General features: G+C 35.1%; 1 protein-coding gene across 1 annotated transcript; it reads left to right on the top strand.

The window, feature by feature from the left end:
• Positions 1 to 13,679: 13,679 nt before the first annotated feature.
• LOC131656321 (agamous-like MADS-box protein AGL80) lies at positions 13,680 to 14,368 on the top strand. Its single transcript, XM_058926058.1, has one exon. It carries the CDS (start codon positions 13,710 to 13,712, stop codon positions 14,361 to 14,363), a length of 654 nt encoding a protein of 217 aa, XP_058782041.1. The 5' UTR covers positions 13,680 to 13,709; the 3' UTR covers positions 14,364 to 14,368.
• The last annotated feature ends 1,905 nt before the right edge of the window (positions 14,369 to 16,273 follow it).

Genomic DNA, 16,273 nt, shown 5'->3' with positions numbered 1-16,273 from the left:
CGTTCTTCTTCCCGTCTATGCCATAAAAAGTTATTTTGAATCTTACGAATCTCATTAATGACTTTTGAAGGAGCCTTATAAAACGATAAAGAATAGATTGGTATTGCATTCAACACCGAATTAATCAATATCACCCTACCTGCCGTGTTCAAGTGTCTTCCTTTCCAATTTGTCAATCTTGATTTAAGCTAAGGCAATAACTCCTTCCACATTGAAAGCTTCTTCGGACTATCACCGACTTTGACCCCAAGGTACTTGAACAGAAACACGTAAATATCGCAATTCAAGAAAGTAGAAGTTGCTTCCATTAGCCAATCATTAACATTTAATCCATATAGCTTGCTCTTTAGAAAATTTATCTTCAGTCCCGACATCAACTCGAAGCCTCTAAAAATAGACTTCATCATTCAAAAATTTTCACTGCTACCATCCGCAACAATAATCGTGTCATCCACAAATTGCACAAGGTTGACTTGATCAACTCCATTAATCTTGAATCCCTTAAAAGCTTCTATCTACACTGCCTTCCACATTAGTCCGGCCAAGGTAAACACCTTGATAAGTTTATATAAGAAAAGTATTCTAGACATTATATCAAAAACATCACACAATGAATAATTTTATTTTACATACTATAAATATATAATATCTAAAAGCTAAAGGTAAATTTAAATGTTATAGAATATCTTTGCAAGCATCTATATAGAGTAAAATTTTTAATTTATATTCAAACATTCTCTGAATAGCTAGATCAATTGAATTATTTAGATTGTCTAGAGGTTAAATATTAAATGTCATGATAGCTGAGATTTTTTATATCATACATAAATGGAATGAAGATAAAGTGACATTTTAGAGCACTAAAATGACAGTTGGAAATTATTCCAACGGTACAATCTAGAAATCAACCCAATTGGTCTATATATACAAATCAACTTTGTTTTTGCTTTCAATTTTCCTCTTCGTCACAGCTATGGCTAGAAGAAAAGGAAGAAGGGTTTGTTGAAGAAAGTTGATGAACTAAGCACACTTTGTGGTATTGAAGGTTGTGCTATAATTTTCAGTCCTTATGATCCTGAGCTTGAGATTTGGCCAACACCATCTCAGGACAGTGCAAAGGATTCTGAAGGTTGAAGAGCAACTGAATAAGAAGAGGAGAAACAATAGGGAGAAAGAGATGACTTTCACATGTTTGAGTGCCTCAATGCTGGAAAAATTGTGTCCAACCACAACTAGAAATACACGGATTACCTGCGGAATTTTTTGCCGAAAATATTCCGCAAGCATACCTGCGAATTTTCCTGCCACTTTACTAAATAAAATAAATTGTGCTGCGGATAAGAATTTTGCAGAAAAATCTGCAAGAATACCTGCGAATGTTGCTGCGGAATATACATTTCCTCCAAAATATCTAACTACAATACGAATTCCGCAGGCAAATTCGCAGGAAATTTTTCTGCAGATTTTGCTGCGGAAATCTATTTTATAAAATTAAACCACAATACGAAATCCGCAGGTTATTCCGCAGGAACCTTTACTGCGGATTTTGCTGACGATTGGACATATTTCTTTTTTTCTAAAAATAATTTTAATTTTTGTTTCAATTTTACAAAAAAAAAAAAATTCATTATTCATTATTCTTCTATTTTATTTATTATTTTAATGTTTTTTTGATTTAGTTTAATTTTAATTTTTAATCCTTATTTTATCTACGTTATTAATTATTTTTATGATGTATTTTAATTAATTTTTCATTTTAATTTTAGTTTTTAATAAAATAAATGGTATGTAAACTTTGAAGTTATATGGTATTTAATTATTCAACTTATATTTTAATAGTCGCTATTAAAGTTTTAAAAAATAAAATTATAAAAAAATCTAATAAAGATTAAAATTAAAAAAAAAGGTGAAATTGGTTTTGATGAGGCTTAGACCAAGACTGGGAATAGAACCCCATTTTTGACCAATATAACACCAAGTTTCAACCACTAAGACACTAAATTTAATTGTAATTTTCTTGAAACAAAGGTTATTTATACTTTACTAATGTTATATTTTAAAATAATTGTTAAACCAATAAATCGATAGTATCAGTTCCTGCAACGTCGATAGTATCAGATCGTTCAAACAAAATTGGAAAACCTAAAAAGCCTGATACTTGTTAAACCCTAGTCGTAACCCGATTTCTGTTGGGGACAAAAACCGCAGGAAAAACCGTAGCAAACGTGTGTCCTGCTGAAATTTAGCTTAAATCCGCAGGAAAATAAAGTATTTCTAGTAGTGTCTCTAGAATGGGGTAAGGGTTCCATTGCGATTATGCAAATGTGCGTCTTCCATCGAGACCACATTGATGAAGGTTGGCAGCAGACAGCAAGGAAGAATGCCTTCAGAGATCTGAAACCCAAGTGGGACATTTTCCCAGTAGATGGTAGAAATCGCAACCACAAGAACGAAAGGGCGGAGGTATCTTCTGTGTTTGTTTCGGAATTTCCGAAACTCACGATTGCAAAAGATATTTTTGACTTGTTCGGATGCATAGGGAATGTCGTGGAGGTCTTAATTTCACCGCAGAGGAATAAGATTGGGAGGAGATTCGGATTTGTTCGTTTCATAGAGACAGGGGATATTCGGTTGTTAGTGGTTCGTCTTGATAACATCCTGATTTCAAGTAAGAAGATTCATGTGAATTGCCAAGGTTTAACAGGGGGTGGGTGGCGAAAATGTTAAGAAGTGGAAGAGTGAAGGTAGGCCAGGGGCTCGAAATCAAAGGCACGTAGGACAATTTGAAGCGGAGAGAGGCATCTTCGCCACTGCTGATTCAAGGAGCTACGCAGAGGTTCTTCATTTTGTGCAGAAGGTAGAGCCGATTAAAGTTGAGGAGGTTGCGAGGTTGAATTACTCAGCGAAAGAATAAGACTTGGAGAGATTGAGGAAAGCTTATGTGGGCAAAGTCAGAATTCCGGGATTGGCCTACAATATCCAAACACATTTTCACATGGACGGGCTCTTCGCTATTAAGGTGTCTCCGATGGAGGGTAATGTTTGTCTTCTTGAGGAGAGGGAGGAAGGTTTTATAGAGGATTTGATTGGGGAGGGGGTGTCATGGTGAAAGGACTGGTTTCTGGATATCAAGAAGTGGAGCGACACAGATGTTGACAATTCTAGAGTGGTGTGGATTAGGATCTTCGAGATTCCAGTGCAAGCTTGGAACTCCGACTTTTTTGTTGCTTTGGGATAACATCATGGAACTTTCATTTGTGTGGATGAACATTCTGCGAAAGGAAGTTATTTTCATGTTGCTCGTATAATGGTGCGCGTTAAGTTATATTGCTCAATGCCAGAGGTTCTGAAGGTCGACATTGAATCATTCGGTTGTGGGTTGTAGTTTATTGAAGGATAGTTGTTTGAAGAGTAGTGCAAACGATTTGGGGAGGTTGGGGGTAAAAAAATTAAATATAGACATTTGAAAGAATGGGGTGGTAAGAAGCGTGCCTTTAGTCAACGGCGACAGAGGTGCAAATATGATAGGAGGATAGGTGAGGGAAGTGTAGCTACTGGAGTTTCTTGGTCTGTGGAGTCCATGTCCAAAGTTCAGTTTTCAGATCGGTATGGAATGCAAAAGAAAGAATCTGACATTATTAGAAGCAACGGTAGAAATCGTAAATTAATGGAGGGAAAATATAAGGACAAACTTCTTGAAGCAATCATTGCTTTAGGAGTGATCGAGGCGGAAGGTAGAAGCAAGCTGGAAAATAAAATTGTGGTGTTGGAGAGTAGTGGAAGTATGGAAAAAGAGGTAGAGAAGGAGTCAAAGAATATGTTGAAATGATTATTGGAAGTTTTAATATTAGAGGGGGAATGAATGCGGTCAAGAGAAAAAGAATTAGTGCGATTATTAAAAAAAGGGAAGGCAGATGTTTTTATGATTCCAGAATCAAAGATTGCTTGTTTAAAAGACGAGGTAGCTAATAGTTTTTGGAGTAAGGTGGATATTGGCTTTTCCTATTCGAATGCGGTGAAGGTTATTAGTAGCTTTAAAGGTGAAGATTTCTTGGGCGTTAAAGTTATGTGGAAGGGGTGGATGTATTATATTGCCAATGTTTATTCCTCTTGTGATTTCACAAGAAAAAGACTTTGTGGAGTGACTTATTAGCTGTGATGGATAAATACAAGGATGGGATGGATAATCAGAGGAGATTTCAATGCTATAAAAGATAGTAGGGAGAGGAAAGGGAGATCGAGGGAGGTTAATCATACCGAAGTGGACTCTTTTATGGAATTTATTCATAAAAGTTCTTTGGTGGATACTTCTTGTAAAGGGAAAACTATACTTGGTATAGTGGAGATGGGAAATCGATGAGTAGAATAGATAGAATATGGGTTTCGCTCAATGTGGTGAATAGATGGGGGATTTTGGTCAATTGGTTGGTGAGAGGGATATCTCTGATCATTGCCTGGTGTGGTTAGTATCAGACAATGCTAATTGGGGTCATAAACTGTTCAAATTCAACAATGAATGGTTTTCTCTTGAGTCTTTTATGCCTTTTGTTGAGAAAGAGTGGAAAAGTTTAAATATAGAAGGAATAGGAGATTTTATCCTAAAAGAGAAACTTAGACTCTTAAAGGATAAACTAAGGAGGTAGAATGAGGATGTCTTTGGAAGAATAGATTTGGAGGTGGGGGAGGGGGTCCGGGAGCTAAATTTGGCAGATTCTAGGATCACTCTTTTGAAATCTATTCTTAGTTCTTTAACTATTTTTATGATGTCTTTTTACAAGATGTCTTCGAAAGTGATGAAAAGGTTCACGAGTGTCCAAAGCAAGTTTTTATGGGGAGGGGCGGAGGAAAATAGGAAAATTCATTGGGTGAGTTGGAAAAAGGTTAATCTTCCTTTTGAAAATGGATGTTTAGGGGTAAAGAACATTGCGGCATTCAATTTAGCGCTTCTATACAAGTGGAGGTGGAGGATTCTTAAAGAAAATAATCCGCTTTGGTTTAGAGTTTTGAAGGCCCGATATGGGAATTTATCTTCCCATGTTTATAGCGAAGGTAATTGCACAAAATACTATTCTTTTTCTAATTGGTGGAGGGATATTGTTAATATTGGGAAAGATTATTATAGGGATCCTATTGTTAAGTGTTGTCGTTTTGATGTTCATAATGGGTACATAACACCTTTTTGGGAATCTTGTTAGTTGGGTGAAGAGGCTTTGAAGAATGATTTTCCGGAGTTATTTGAAGCTTCTCGTCTTAAAAGGGTTTCGATTGGGGCGATGGGAGATTGGATTGATGGTACTTGGAAGTGAGGGGATTTTGGAATTTCCGCGGATTTATTGGATGATGCCGGTTTTAGGGGGAGGGTAGCTTTGCTATATGACCGATTGGGGTTTCATGGAGGTCCGACGGAAGAGAATGCGATGGATGTGATTTCTTGGAAATTTGTTAATGTTCGGTCTTCTCGGTGGCATCGTGCTATCAATTTTATTCGATGGAATTTATTCCATTTGATCCCGTTAACAAGCATCATGAAGCGTATCGTATTCTTTGGAAAGCGGAAGTGCCTTTCAAAATAAAGACATTTGGTTGGAAATTATTCCTTAATAGACTTCCCACTAAGGAGCTTTTGGTGTATAGAGGTATATCTCTTTATTTAGATAATCTCAAGTGTGTTTTTTAAGGTTTTGGTATAGAAAGTATGAACCACTCTTTTTTTGCGTGTAGTATGGTGAAGCGCATATTGTCCGAAATTGCTATTTGGGTGGGAAAATAGGATAGTTTGGAGGAGGAATGTTTGTCAATTTTTATGTATTGGCATTTCTTTTTCCGGGTTCATAAGGTGAAGATTAACAAGGCGGATGTTGTTTGGCTTGCCACTTCTTGGTCGTTATGGTTGTTAAGGAACGGGGTGTGTTTCCGGGAAAAAGGTTGGAGCTTAAATGATACGGTTTAGAACATAAAGATGTTGGCTTGGAAGTGGTATTTTTGTGGCAAAATTACCCATCCCAATTATTCTTTCTATGAGTTTTGTAATGATCCTATTTATTTTATCTTGTAGTGTAATTGGTGGGAAATTTTCTTTTTTGTTGGGTTTTGCCCGTTTTATCGTGTAAAAAGGTTGGAGAACCCTTAGTTCTCCCTTTAATCAATCCCTTCCTTACACAAAAAAAAAGATCAAGCTTGTTAAGGTTTAAGATTTATCTCAAACTATCATATAATAGTATTTTGTGCCATAACCATTGCTCATTTACTAAATTAAGGCATTTCACCTCTAGTTTATCAAGGGAAAGTTACTTGATTTTATATACATTATTTCCCCTTGTTCCACTAAATTGGACAAAACTATCCTTTTAATAATACCCTTACAAGACTTTTGATTAAAGAAAAATCATAATCATTGTCACTTGCTTAATTTATGTATGAATATATAAGCTTTTAGGTATGACGTATACCAATCAGCTTTGTTCGAGTGTTGACAACACTCTAAAGAAAAGTCTTCATCATAAGGGTTGTTCAAGTAATGTTGTGGTTTGGATGTTGAAAAGTCAAGTTATTATCTGATGTGATCAAGTGGTGGTGCTTGAAGATCAAGTGGTGGTGCTTGGAGATCATGGTGTCTTTTGTTGTTATGATTAAGGTGTGCTCAAGATATAAGAGATCTATTGAGATGATCAAGTTGTGGTATAAAAGATATTAATTCTCATTTTAAGTTGTGATAAATTTGTGATGCTTGGATATCGAAATTTCAAAACCTATCTATGGAAGAAAACACCTTATGTCATGCAGCGTTTGGTGAAGTCACCTTAAATATAATTTTAGTGGGTATGAATTTTATTTGAATATTTATTATCAAAATGTATTAATAGAAAGACTAACATGACTCAGTTAAATTTTGTAAGAGATTAAATTGAGAATGTTTTTTCTTAGGGATTATTTTAGATTCTTTAAGAAATAATTCTTAACTTTCATTACACATTTTTTCCAAAATGAGTTAGAGAAAGAGTCTGACTTCTCTCTAACTTCACTCTTATTGTTTTCTCTTAGGGTTTCCTTTATGTACGCAAAGGTTGTGTCTTCAGGAGGTAGATAGAAGAAGGTAGAGCATAAGAAAGGCAAGAGCAACTTTTGGATGAGGTGGGATAATGAAGGGAATAAAAGCTTAGATCATAACATCAATAGGGTAGTTTCAACCCCTTTCTTCTTTACTGAGTTTGACAACAAGTGGAGCGCTATAGATTTGTTCATGGAGTTCAAGGGTTTGGGAGTCATCGATGAAGTTTTTATACCTCCAAAAAAGGACAGGAGGGGAATAAGGTATGGTTTCGTATGGTTTCTCAATGTAGAAGATAAAAGGCTCTTAGCAACAAAACTAGAGAACTTGTTTCTAGGAGGAAGGAAGTTGTATGCTAACATCCCGAGATTTAAGAGAAGTAAGTTAAAGGAAAGGGAAGCGCCTTCGGTGCCCATAAGAGGGGGAAGAAATATTTATGAAGATAAGTGTTTTTGTAGGGATTCAGGAGTGAAAGATGGAAGATCTTTCGCTGAAGTTACGAGGAATCAGTCTATGGTTAATCTGGAGACGAAAGGAGTTTATGAAGTAAAGTCGTCTTTGTCCTACAAAGCAGATGCAGAAGATTTAAGCAGGTATGAAAGAGCTTTTGTGGGAAAGGTCAGAGACGCAGGTTCAACATTTACGATGAAGAAGGTTTTCCATGATGAGGGAATCTTTGCCATTAGAGTAACTGTGTAAGAAGCGAATACTTGTTTGTTGGAAGATCTATTCAAAGGGGAGGTCGATTCCTTTCTTGAGGAAAGAAAGGAATGGTGGGGAGCTTGGTTCAAGGAGATTAGATGTTGGTTACCGTAAGATGTAAATCACCATAGGTTGGTTTGGATAAGTTGCTCGGGTATCCCTTGTCATGCGTGGAACAACAGTTTCTTCGAAGTTATCTTAGCTACGTTAGGTTCCTTTGTGTATTGTGATGAGAAAACTACGGCAAAGGTGAGTATGGATGTTGCTAGGATCCGGATTTGAACTAGGTGTGTGGCAGTCATTAATGAAGCTATCTCAGTCTTGATTAATGGAGTGTTGTTCATATTTTTTCTAGCGGAATATATGGTTAAGGAGTATGATCTATGTAAAAAATATGGAGCTGTAGACGTTAATCTGGAGGATCTTAGCACATCTAATTCCAAGTCAGCAAAAGATGATTCTTTAGATGTGTATTCATGGTTTTTTGATAAGGAAGACAGTGACAAGGAGAGCGCCGGTAACAAGGAAGAGATAAGAGAGAGCATTTATGATACTTAGTCGGCGGTTGCACAAACAAAGGATGTGTCTCAGAAGTCTGCATGTTTAAGTGATAATTTAGGGTCACGTCACAAAAAATGTGTTGTTGTTTTATCTAATCAAGCAAAAGGTATTGATGTGGCTAGAGAGGAGGAAATATGTTTTGGTGTTGGAGTAATTAATGCTGGTGCTTTAGGTACCGATACTAGTGACAGCTTTTCTTTTGGGCCTAATGTTGATAAGTCTAAGTGTGGCCCATCAACTTTCGATGAGGCTTGTAGAAATATTGTAAAGGATAAGCCCAAGCGAAGGAAGATGAGGGTAGTATAAAACTTGGGAAAAGTTGTTAAAGTGAGACCTTCTTACTACGCATGTCTTTTTCCCAAAAAATCGCTGAAGACATCAGTAGAAAGGAGGCAAGAAACAGACAGAGCAATTCGGAGGAAAGTATATCAAGTGGATCATTTATGACGCAAAATTCTCTATATGACTCAAAGGTGTTACAGTGCAATAAAATAATCTTGAAGGAAGGGAATTCAAAGGTGGGTTCGAGGGTTTGGGATTCTATAACCAAATTGAGGGTGGTGAGCCGTCATGATAGAGAAGCAAACATTTCTTTAGTGGAGAATATGGAGATCAGAGATAAGGCATCAGCTAAAGGAGAGAAGGGGGTCCATAGCAGTTTGTTGCAATGAATATCTTGTCTTACAATAGTAGAAGGGGGGTTTAAGCACAAAGAGGTAGCATATCAGTTACTTAATCAATTCGGGTAATATCGATTAGTGTTTTATTTAGGAAACTAAACTGACTAGTTTTGATGATGTTTTTGCTCGATATTTTTGGGGGAATAGTGAGGTTGAATGGACTCTCACTAACTCCTCAGGGACGTCTCGTGGTATGGCGAATCTTTGGAAGAGTCATCTGATTATTATGAATTATAGCTTCTCGAGGCCAGGGTATCTAGGTGTTAATGGTAGATGGAAGGGAAAGGAGTATAATTTCGTTAATATCTACGTGCCGTGTAATGCAGCATTGAGGAGCGTCCTTTGGAGAAGTTTATTGGAGAGAAAGGGTCGCAGTGGTAAGATTGATTGGTGTATTGGAGGGGATTTCAATGAAGTGTGCTCAAGGGAAGAAATATTGGGGGTTGTTGAAGAGAATAGAGGCAGAAACATGGCTATGTTTATAGGTTTCATTGAGGATATAAATTTGGTGGACGTCCCTTGTGTAGGAGGAAGATTCACGTGGTTCAAAGGGAACGGGAATGAGAAGTTTGAGTGTTTCTTGTTATCTATTGGTTTAATTTAATGTTGGTGTGTCAATGATCAAAGGGTAGGCAATACAGAAATCTCAGATCATCACCCTATTACGCTTAACCCGGGCAAAGTGAATTGGGGTCCGAAACCATTCCGGTTCAACAACATTTGTTTCAAGCATGACAACTTTATCCCTTTCATTCAAGAGGAGTGGTCAAAGATTGCTTTGGTTGGTAGAGGAGACTTTGTATTATACGAGAAGCTAAAAGACTCAAACCCCGCATAAAAGATTGGAATCATGATGTTTTCGAGTGGATTAATCTAGGGGTGACTGAAAAGGTGAAGAAGTTGAATGTCCTAGATGGTATATTGGTGGATAATTTTGGTGAAAACATTGAGGACTTAGTAAAAGATAGAGGTATTGTGGTGGGTGAGATGTGGGAAGCTTTAAACCTTAAGGAAATCATGCTAAGGTTGAAATCGATACATTTGTGGTTGAATGAGAGTGATAGGAATACAAGATTTTTTTCACAATTTGTTGAAAAAGAGGTATAGGAGAAATTCCATAACTATGGTGGAAGGAGAGAATGGTTGGATTCAGGGGCCGGACGGTATCAAGGCGGATGTGAAGGCTCACTTTGAAGGATTCTTCAAGGAGAGCGATAGTAGCAAACCGGTTCTGGATGGTTTATCATTCAAAACTCTAAATGCTAGCGACATGTCTTGGCTGGAAAGAATGTTCACCGTAGAGAATGTTAGGGAAGCCATGTGGTCTTACGATGGCAATAAAAGTGTAGGCCCTGATGGTTATTCCCTTGAGTTCTTTAGGAAGAAATGGGAGTTGTTAAACAAGGATATTGTTAGCTTTATGGAAGATTTCCACAGGTACGCTTTACTCACTAAAGCGTGTACTTCCTTTTTCATTACTCTAATACCTAAGATATCAAACCCATAATCTTGGTTAGAGTATCGGCCAATATGCCTTGTAGGGAGCTTGCATAAGGATATTATCTAAAGTGTTGGCGGCGAGATTAAAGAAGGTGATAGGTAGTTTGGTGTCAGAAAATCAATTTGTGTTTGTTCTTGGAAGGAATATCGTGGATGGTGTTCTTTTGGTTAATGAAATCTTTGACATGGCTAAAAGAGGTAACTAAAGTTGTGTGTTTTTTAAAGTGGATTTTGAAAAAGCTTACAATTGCGTAAGCTAGAACTTTCTGCACTTTTAATTATAAAAAGTGGGGTTTGGGAAGAAATGGAGAAGGTGGATGGAAGCTAGTGTGTTTAGTAGCTCTATGTCTGTAATCGTCAATGGTAGTACTACTAGAGATTTAAAGGTTTAGAGGAGATTGGTCAAGGGGATCCCCTTTCCCCTTTTTTGTTCGTCTTGGTTATGGAGGCATTGACTAGTCTAACGAATAAAGTGATGGAGATTGGAGACTTTCATGGTTTTCGTTTCAACTTGAACGAGGAAGTTAATAAGTTACTATTTGCGGATGATATCATCCTTGTGGTGTATGGAAATTGCGAAAACTTGTGGAGTGTGAAGACCATCCTTAGAGGAATTGGGATGATGTCCAGATTGAAGGTAAATTTTCATAAAAGTAAGTTATATGGAATTGATGTGGGAAATTGGTTAATGGAAGCAGCGTCGAATTACTTGGCGTGCTATATATATGTGTTTCCTTTCAAGTTTCTTGGAGTCAAAGTGGGGGGGAGGGGGGAAATCCTAGGAACATTTCAATATTGTGAGACTTGATTAACCAAGTTAAATTTAAATTGGATTCTGGGAAGGGGAGAAAGTTATCCTTTGCGGGAAGAGTTGTGATGATAAATTCGGTGTTGAATGCTATTCTGTTTTACTCGTTATCTTTTTATAGAGCGCCTAAAAAAGTTTTTCATCGTATTCGTCAAATTCAAAGTTACTTCTTATGCAACGGGAATGAGAATAGAAGGTACATTCATTGGGTAAGCTGGAAAATCGTTTGCAAGTTTCGAGAATAAGGAGGATTGGGTGTTAAAGATATAAGAGTTATGAATTTGGCTTTGTTGAATAAGTAGAAATGGCGTACTTTGAACAAATCTGATAGGCCGTATGCGAAAATCCTCAGTAGCAGATACGGAATTGTTAAGGTTAAGGGGCTCGTAGGTGACGCAACAGTGTTATCTAGTAAAGATTCAATATGGTGGAGGGATTTAATTACTAGTGATAAGGATTTAAATTCAACTAAGTTTGGTTTTGTAGGGGCTGTGAGAAGCATAGTTGGAAATGGCAGTGATACTGCTCTGTGGCAGGCGAGGTGACTGAACAACCATTCCCTTAAAGAAGCTTTCCATGAGATTTATAGTTACGCGACTGATACCGATACCGGTATCAACATCGTTAACGCAGGCGTGTGGGAGGAAGTTTCATGGTCTTGAAATTTTGATAGTTTTGTTGTTAACAGTGCATATTTGATTGCTGCAGATTGGGAGGACTTTAAATCTCTCCTTAACGACACGGTTCTCAATAGGCTTGTTGAAGATAGTTTTGTTTGGAAATTAAGTGATGAAGGTACCTACTCTGCCAACACGTGTTACCACCTTATCAGTTTGGATGCTCCTGTTTCTTTGGAAAGTAACATTGTGGTAGCAATGAATCATATATGGTAGTGAAAAGCTCCGTCGAATATTGCCGTGTTCGGGTGGTGATTCATTATTAATAGATTTCCAACCAAGGATCTACTAAGCAGGAGGGGGTTATTTTGGACATGTTGTGTGTGCTGTGTAGACTAGAGGACGAGTCGGTGTCGCATTTGTTCGACGGTTGTGTCATTACGAATGGAGTGTGGAGGAGTATGTACTAGGTTGGGTTGTGAAATGACTTTGTCTCTGCTGGAGCTAAAAAATTTCTTTCATAATTGATCCAAAGTGGGTAACAAGTCCGTTAGAATAACCGTGGAGGTTGTTTGGCTTGCCATTGTGTGGAGTTTGTGGTTGGTCCGGAACAAGGTTATTTTCAACAATATCGAGTTCAACTTTATCGATTGCAAGACCGCTATTGTTTTGAGATCTTAAAATTGGATGTCCTTGTATTGTAATATTTTGGTTGTTTGTAATTTTTCATTTTGGAATTCTAATCCTCTCCTTTGCTTTAGAGGGTAAGGATTTGTAGTTTCTTTGGGTGGAGTATCCCTTATGCTCCCTATTAATAGACTTTCCTATTAAAAAAATAAGATTCTTTAATTTTTGTGAATGACTAAAATAGATTTGTACTCTGTAGATAATACAAGATGATTTTAAAATTTAGCTATTTAAAATGTATTAGGAAAAACTATATATGAAGTTATTTAAAAGAAATTAAATATGGACCTAAATAATTGAATGGGTTTATGACATTTATAAATAAACCTAATAAACAATATAAGTCAAATATAGATAATAAAGCATGGTTTAAAAAATTTAGATATTTATTGTATATAGATATTTATAGTATATAAGTAAAAACTATATATTAAGGTATTTAACAGAAATGAAATAAGAACCTAAATGCATGAATGGATTTATGACATTTATTAATAAACCTAATAAACAATATTAGTGAAATTTATAAAATAAATTTTGGTTTCGAAATTTTGAAATTTATAGTATTTAGATATTTTATAGCAAATTAATAAAAACAATATATTAAGTAATTTAACAAAAATATAATAAGGATCTAAATGCATGAATGGATTTATGATAGTTATTAATAAACATAATCAACAATACTAGTTAAATATAGATAATAATTAAAAAAAATTAAATTTAGCTATTGATAGTATTTAGATATTTATATCATATTAGTAAAACAATATATTGAGTAAGGAGACTGCTTAATGTCACGAAGGCAAAAAATATGAAAATTGACATAAATGGTTGTATTTATGACATTTTATCAATAAACCTATTATGCAAATTTACCAAATATCAAGGTTTTAAATATTTTATTTGAATTGCAATAAATGTCATAAAAGAATTTGATTTTTTAAATCTCATATTTATGGAATGGCAATAAAGTTACATTTTGGATTACGAAAATGCCTGTAGAATTGGTCTATATAAACAACAGAAACAACACTGTAATAATCGCAATAAACAACTTTTTTTTTCTTTCTTAATTTTCATTTTCCTTTATTCTAGTTACAACCATGGCTAGAAAAAAGGTGAAACTTGCTTTCATCGTGAATGATGCAGCAAGGAAAATCACATACAAGAAAAGGAAGAATAGTGTATTGAAGAAGGTTGATGAACTGAGTATCCTGTGCGGAATTGAAGCTTGTGCTATAATTTATAGCCCTTACGATTCTCAGCCTGAGATCTGGCCATCACCAAGCGGAGTCCAAAATGTTCTCTCAAAATTCAGGACAATGTCTGAATTTGGGCAACGCAATAACATGGTGAATCAAGAGACTTTCTTGAAACAAAGGGTTTTAAAGGGTAAAGAGCAACTAAACAAGCAAAGGAGAGACAATAAGGAGAAAGAGATGAGCATGCATATGTTTGAATGTCTAAATGCTGGGAAAATTGTATCCAGCAATATGTCTAAGTTTGATTTGAATAATTTGTCATGGATGATTGACATGAATTTGAAGGACATTGGTAGAAGGTTGGATAACAATACTAATAGTCAAGATGAATTTGAAGCGGCACTACTACCTCCACAAGCATCAGCATCCCATACTGAAGATATTGAAATGAATAACGTTGATATCATGGTGAATGGTCATGGAGATGAACCAATTCTGTTTGATAATGATGTTAATCTTGAAAATGAATTTTGGTCTAATCTATTTTGCGATTAATATATCCCAACATTTTGTTTATTTGTTCTCTTTAAATATGTCTTTAGTGTGTGAACTGCACTTCTTTATATTTTATGCTTTCTCTAAACTACTTTGTATTGTTTAGAGAAAATTGTATGTTCTGATTTTATTTAATAAAAATGTCTATTGTATGTTCTTACTACTAATCTAGCTTAGTAATTTTAAAATTTATCAATAAAATAATGTATCTCGTTTATCTTAAGTATTAAACCACCAATGCAAAATCATCTTTTTTTAAAAGATTTTAATTATAAAATATGTTTATTTAATCACACTTAGAGCCTTCACTTGGTCTCAACAATTAAAGAAATTAAATTGTGAACTGCGTGATGCGAGGGACTTAAATGTGTTCATTTGAGTATTATTATATGATATGTCGATTTTAATTTTATTTAGCATAATTGAGACAATAAGGCTTGTCGATTTATTTATAAAATGCAAAATAAATATTAGAAAATTTCTATAATTTTTTAGTAATTCCTTTTCATTTTTTTTTTGAACATTTATAAGATTGTTTGTTCTTTATTATTATCTGATATTTTTTAAAGAATAAATAAATAAATATATTAATTTAAAAATATTTTTGATTATTATTGAATATTTGAATTTACCTTTTTTTTGTAATGTGTATTTTTTTAATGTGTTTCAAATCACATAGTTGCTTCCTTTTGAGTTTAATGTCAGCCGTTTTTTCTCCATGTTCATTTTTTGTTTTAGAGTGGAAAATAACAGACTTAAACATAAAAAACAAATATAAAATTAGAAGATTTTAAAAATCTGATGATATTATTAATTTTATATTTTTGGTGGAGAGGGGTCTCTCTTCTTGGAGGTAAAGATAATGACACTTTCGGAATTCCTAATTCTAATTCTAGTATCCTTTTTGAAGATACGTCCTCTCTTCAAAATCTTCTTCAACCGGTATCTCCTTGTGTGGAATCGAAGGATAAGGTAATATGGAAGGAGGGAGAGGAGCAAGTTTTTACGGTGCAAGATTGTTATCTTTTTCTGAGTTTACCTTGCATTCCTTATGGTCCGGTTAATGTTCATGACAAGGCTTTTTTTGAAGTTTGGAAGATGTTAGTTCCTCAAAACCTAAAGCATTCGGATGGGGGTGTTTTATTGAGAGGCTTCCAACAAGAGACTTGCTCCTTCAACGAGGTATTATTAATAATAATTGTGATGTTTCTTGTGTATTTTATAGTATATGCCCCGAATCTTCGTCTCATTCTTTGTTGTTTTGTCATGTCACCGGATTGATTTGGAAGGAAGTGGCGGATTGGATTGATTTTGTTGATTTTAAAGGGGTATCTTCTTGGAGAGTTTTGCTAAGTGGTGCTCTTTTTGTAAAAGTAAGGGTATTAAAAAAGGTAAAGAGGGATGTATTTGGTTGGCTATTGTTTGGTGCTTATGAATTCTTAGGAATGGTATCATTTTTAAAGAGGATGATTGGGATATTATGGATGTGGTTGTGAATATTAAAGCCATGGTTTGGAGGTGGTCTTTAATAGGAAATATTACACATACCAATTGTAACTTTTATGAGTTTTGTAAAAACCCTTTGTTTTATATCTCTTAGGTTTCATTTGGTGTGTAATTTTTCTTTTCCGAGTTGTATTATCGGACCTTTTTGTAACTGGGTTTTAGAATTTCCATTCTCTTTTCAATTAAACTTGCTTACAAAAAAAAAATCAAAGACATGAAAAATAAGTCATCTTCACCAGTGTCGCAAAAAAACACAAGTCTTTCTAACAAATAAAAGGTATCTTCATTATTTAGGAAAATATGAGAGTTGTGTATATTATTATTTTTAATTGATTTCATATTTTTCTATTTTCTATAAATTTCTATTACAACCCATAGGATCGAAACATCGGGTCTGTATAAAA

The sequence above is a fragment of the Vicia villosa genome, linkage group LG3, assembly GCF_029867415.1.
Source record: "Vicia villosa cultivar HV-30 ecotype Madison, WI linkage group LG3, Vvil1.0, whole genome shotgun sequence".
Lineage (NCBI taxonomy): Eukaryota > Viridiplantae > Streptophyta > Magnoliopsida > Fabales > Fabaceae > Vicia > Vicia villosa.
This window is presented reverse-complemented; position numbering and strand designations above follow the sequence as displayed.

What these genes read in the sequence shown, in the direction of transcription:
- LOC131656321 (XM_058926058.1), top strand. Translation starts at nt 13,710, where the DNA reads ATGGCTAGAAAAAAGGTGAAACTTGCTTTCATCGTGAATGATGCAGCA.